The following is a 2,709-nucleotide window of genomic DNA, read 5'->3' on the forward strand; positions in this document are numbered from 1 at the left end:
TTTAAAGATAATCGATTGCAAGGAATCCGACTTATGTTGTAAGTAATAAAACTTTTTTTTATCATCCATGAATATTTGTTTATATGCTCATAAGTACGTATATTTAGATAAAGGCTAAGTATACATTATCTTATTCATGGACATGTATATAACGAGAATACGCACAAATACAGGTATACATAGCAGGTGCGGAGGCACTCCATTTCACCTAGTCACTGCAGCCCCCAAAGAAACGTCACAGGTTAGGGATACAAATGTACTGTGTCTAAAGGAGAGGTAGCTTTGAGCACCTGTGGTGAGGAATTGTCCTTTGAAAGGCAAACGGTAATCACGTACCCTAGACTTTGCAGTCAAACAGTCAGATTTGCAACCTGGCCATAACTGTAAAATACAGTGTGGTAGGAAAATAGGAAAATGAAAGATAGTGTTTCTTCTGTGTTAGAATGATCAATCCAGTCTTCGTTGTTCTTCGGTAGTAACAGTGCGAAAGTTCGATATATCCATTTCAGCTTGAATTGGTGGCTGCAGATTGACTGGACCTCCTACATATGATTGCGTAGAAAAACTCATCATTATCAGTTTCATTTCTTTCTTTTCTTCTGTCACGAGCTTCATTTCGTCATCTATTTTTTCATATTTTTAGTGTTTGTGCTGTGTGAAATGTTTCGACGTTAATCACAATACAATGTGAGTACTAATGCTACCACACAAGCTTTGTTGGAATGGACGACAAGCCATAGCATTATTGCTAAAACGGCCGGAAATTATAGTGAGCTCCATTACGGGAATAGGGTAAGAGTTAATTTATAATCTCCGGGGAGAGTCACACAAAAGTTTTTTTTTCCTACAAATTCGTTCATACTTGCAGCAAAAATGGCTGAGATAATACACTTATTCTGGGAAAACCCTCCGTCATTGTTGAACTGCTAACAGACAAGAAGTGTATTGTCTTCAGCCTTATCTCAACTAACAGGAATTCATCCAATTTCCCCAGTGTTCATTACGTCTTTGATCACAAGCAAAGATTGCCGCATGTGAGACGTGTTATCTATCTCTCGTTTTGATGAGAGCCGTGCGAAAGGCATAAGTTTTTAGTTCCTTTCTTTTATCAGTTATCAAACATTTTGAGTGTCTTTTTTATTCTATTTTATTTTTTTATTTTTTTTTACATCTGTATCCCTTGCACTGCTCATGCTAGACTTAATTAGTGCTTTCTTTTCAGCTGCCATGCTGCAGTCAAAGCTAATCTAATTTATCCATATTTAACTGTCTGCATATTTTTCATTGTCCATTTTATTATATGATAAATATTTTAATCATATCGCCTATGTTTTTATTTTTTATTGGCATGGTTAATATTTCTAATAAAAGGCCCTTCAACTTCAAAGGGAGGACCTCATATAATATCAAAATTGACTTGAACAACAGAAACTGGTTAATTCAATCGACATTCATTCAGCTTGTTAACTCAGTACCAACTCACTGTTTATTGCGCCAGGGTCATATGTAATTATCCATATTTTTTTAATAAAAGAGATTTTGAGTTTCAGGGGAAATGAAAATTCGCCACTAAATGCAGTTTTACGCTTGGAGGATGTTTTGAAGTGAGAATGTTTTTTTTCTTCTTTTTCTTTTTTTTGCATTCCATTTTATATTTAAAACACCTTTCATAATAGTAGTTCCAGAACCTATATTTCTGTATCCATACTTCGCATACGGGAAGATGCGTAGAAATGTCACTATTTTCAGAATATAGAAAGAATGATCAAATTTGATTGAAAAAGACTTTAAAACATTTCTGGCCACCCTTACTTTATCTTTGTGGTAACTTAAGGAGAGAAACGGACACGCTGACAGGCAGAGAAAAATTAGCCGTAAAGATGTGTTTGTAAGTAGAACCATTGAGAGAGAGAGAGAGAGAGAGAGAGAGAGAGAGAGAGAGAGAGAGGGCGTAAGAAGAAGAAGAAGAAGATGAAGAAATGTGCAATAAAAATGACTTTTAAATAAATAGAATACTGCATCAAATGTTTACAAGACCAAAGTCCTCTTCTAGGCATAAAGTAATTTAGTATGCTGTTGGGGCTACATAAACACTCTTCTATCTGTCATACATTTATTGTAATCTGAATCTTTTATCATTATTTCCCGGATCAACATTCACTCGCACGTATATTTTACCATCTGTAACTGGTATGATAACATATATTGGTTTCAGGAATCCGGTCGTATTCACGACGATTTTAGCCCCATGAAAAAGCGGAAATAGTAATCTGATAAACTGTTCTTTGTCGCTGAGGCATAAGAAAGAGGAAGGGAAAAAAAGGGGGAACAGGGATTGTTTGCCTGCGGCACCATGAGCACTTGAAGACGAATCTTACATATATTTACAGTATACAGGAGGTCACCACACAAGCTTCTTACAGTCTTAGGTAACGCCAGCGCCGGCCACGAATACAAAAATATACACGTAATGTCCACTGTAACGCGAAGCGACGACAGCAAGAAGGCTTCACCCCAAAGCCTAATTGCAATGAACGCTTCCTCGGCGAATTAAAAGAGGGTCACTGGCCATTCATGGTTAGGAGGAGGGACAGAGAGCACGGGGGGATAATAATGATGCAGATACACAAGATTTTCACGGATGCCAATCGTCACATTCAGTCATCACTCTTTTCCACCTTACTATAATTCCCGTCCATATTGATACAG

General features: G+C 37.0%; 1 protein-coding gene across 3 annotated transcripts in view; it reads right to left on the reverse strand.

Annotated features, from left to right (window-relative positions):
• Positions 1-2,083: 2,083 nt before the first annotated feature.
• The window catches only part of LOC135206901 (uncharacterized), a 48,744-nt gene continuing 48,118 nt past the window's right edge, over positions 2,084-2,709 (reverse strand). For all 3 annotated transcript variants that reach the window (XM_064238382.1, XM_064238383.1, XM_064238384.1), the window contains one exon: positions 2,084-2,709. This exon is cut by the window's right edge and continues 515 nt beyond it. In XM_064238382.1, the coding sequence (XP_064094452.1) occupies positions 2,658-2,709 (52 nt within the window). In that variant the 3' untranslated portion in view covers positions 2,084-2,657.

The sequence above is a fragment of the Macrobrachium nipponense genome, chromosome 31, assembly GCF_015104395.2.
Source record: "Macrobrachium nipponense isolate FS-2020 chromosome 31, ASM1510439v2, whole genome shotgun sequence".
Lineage (NCBI taxonomy): Eukaryota > Metazoa > Arthropoda > Malacostraca > Decapoda > Palaemonidae > Macrobrachium > Macrobrachium nipponense.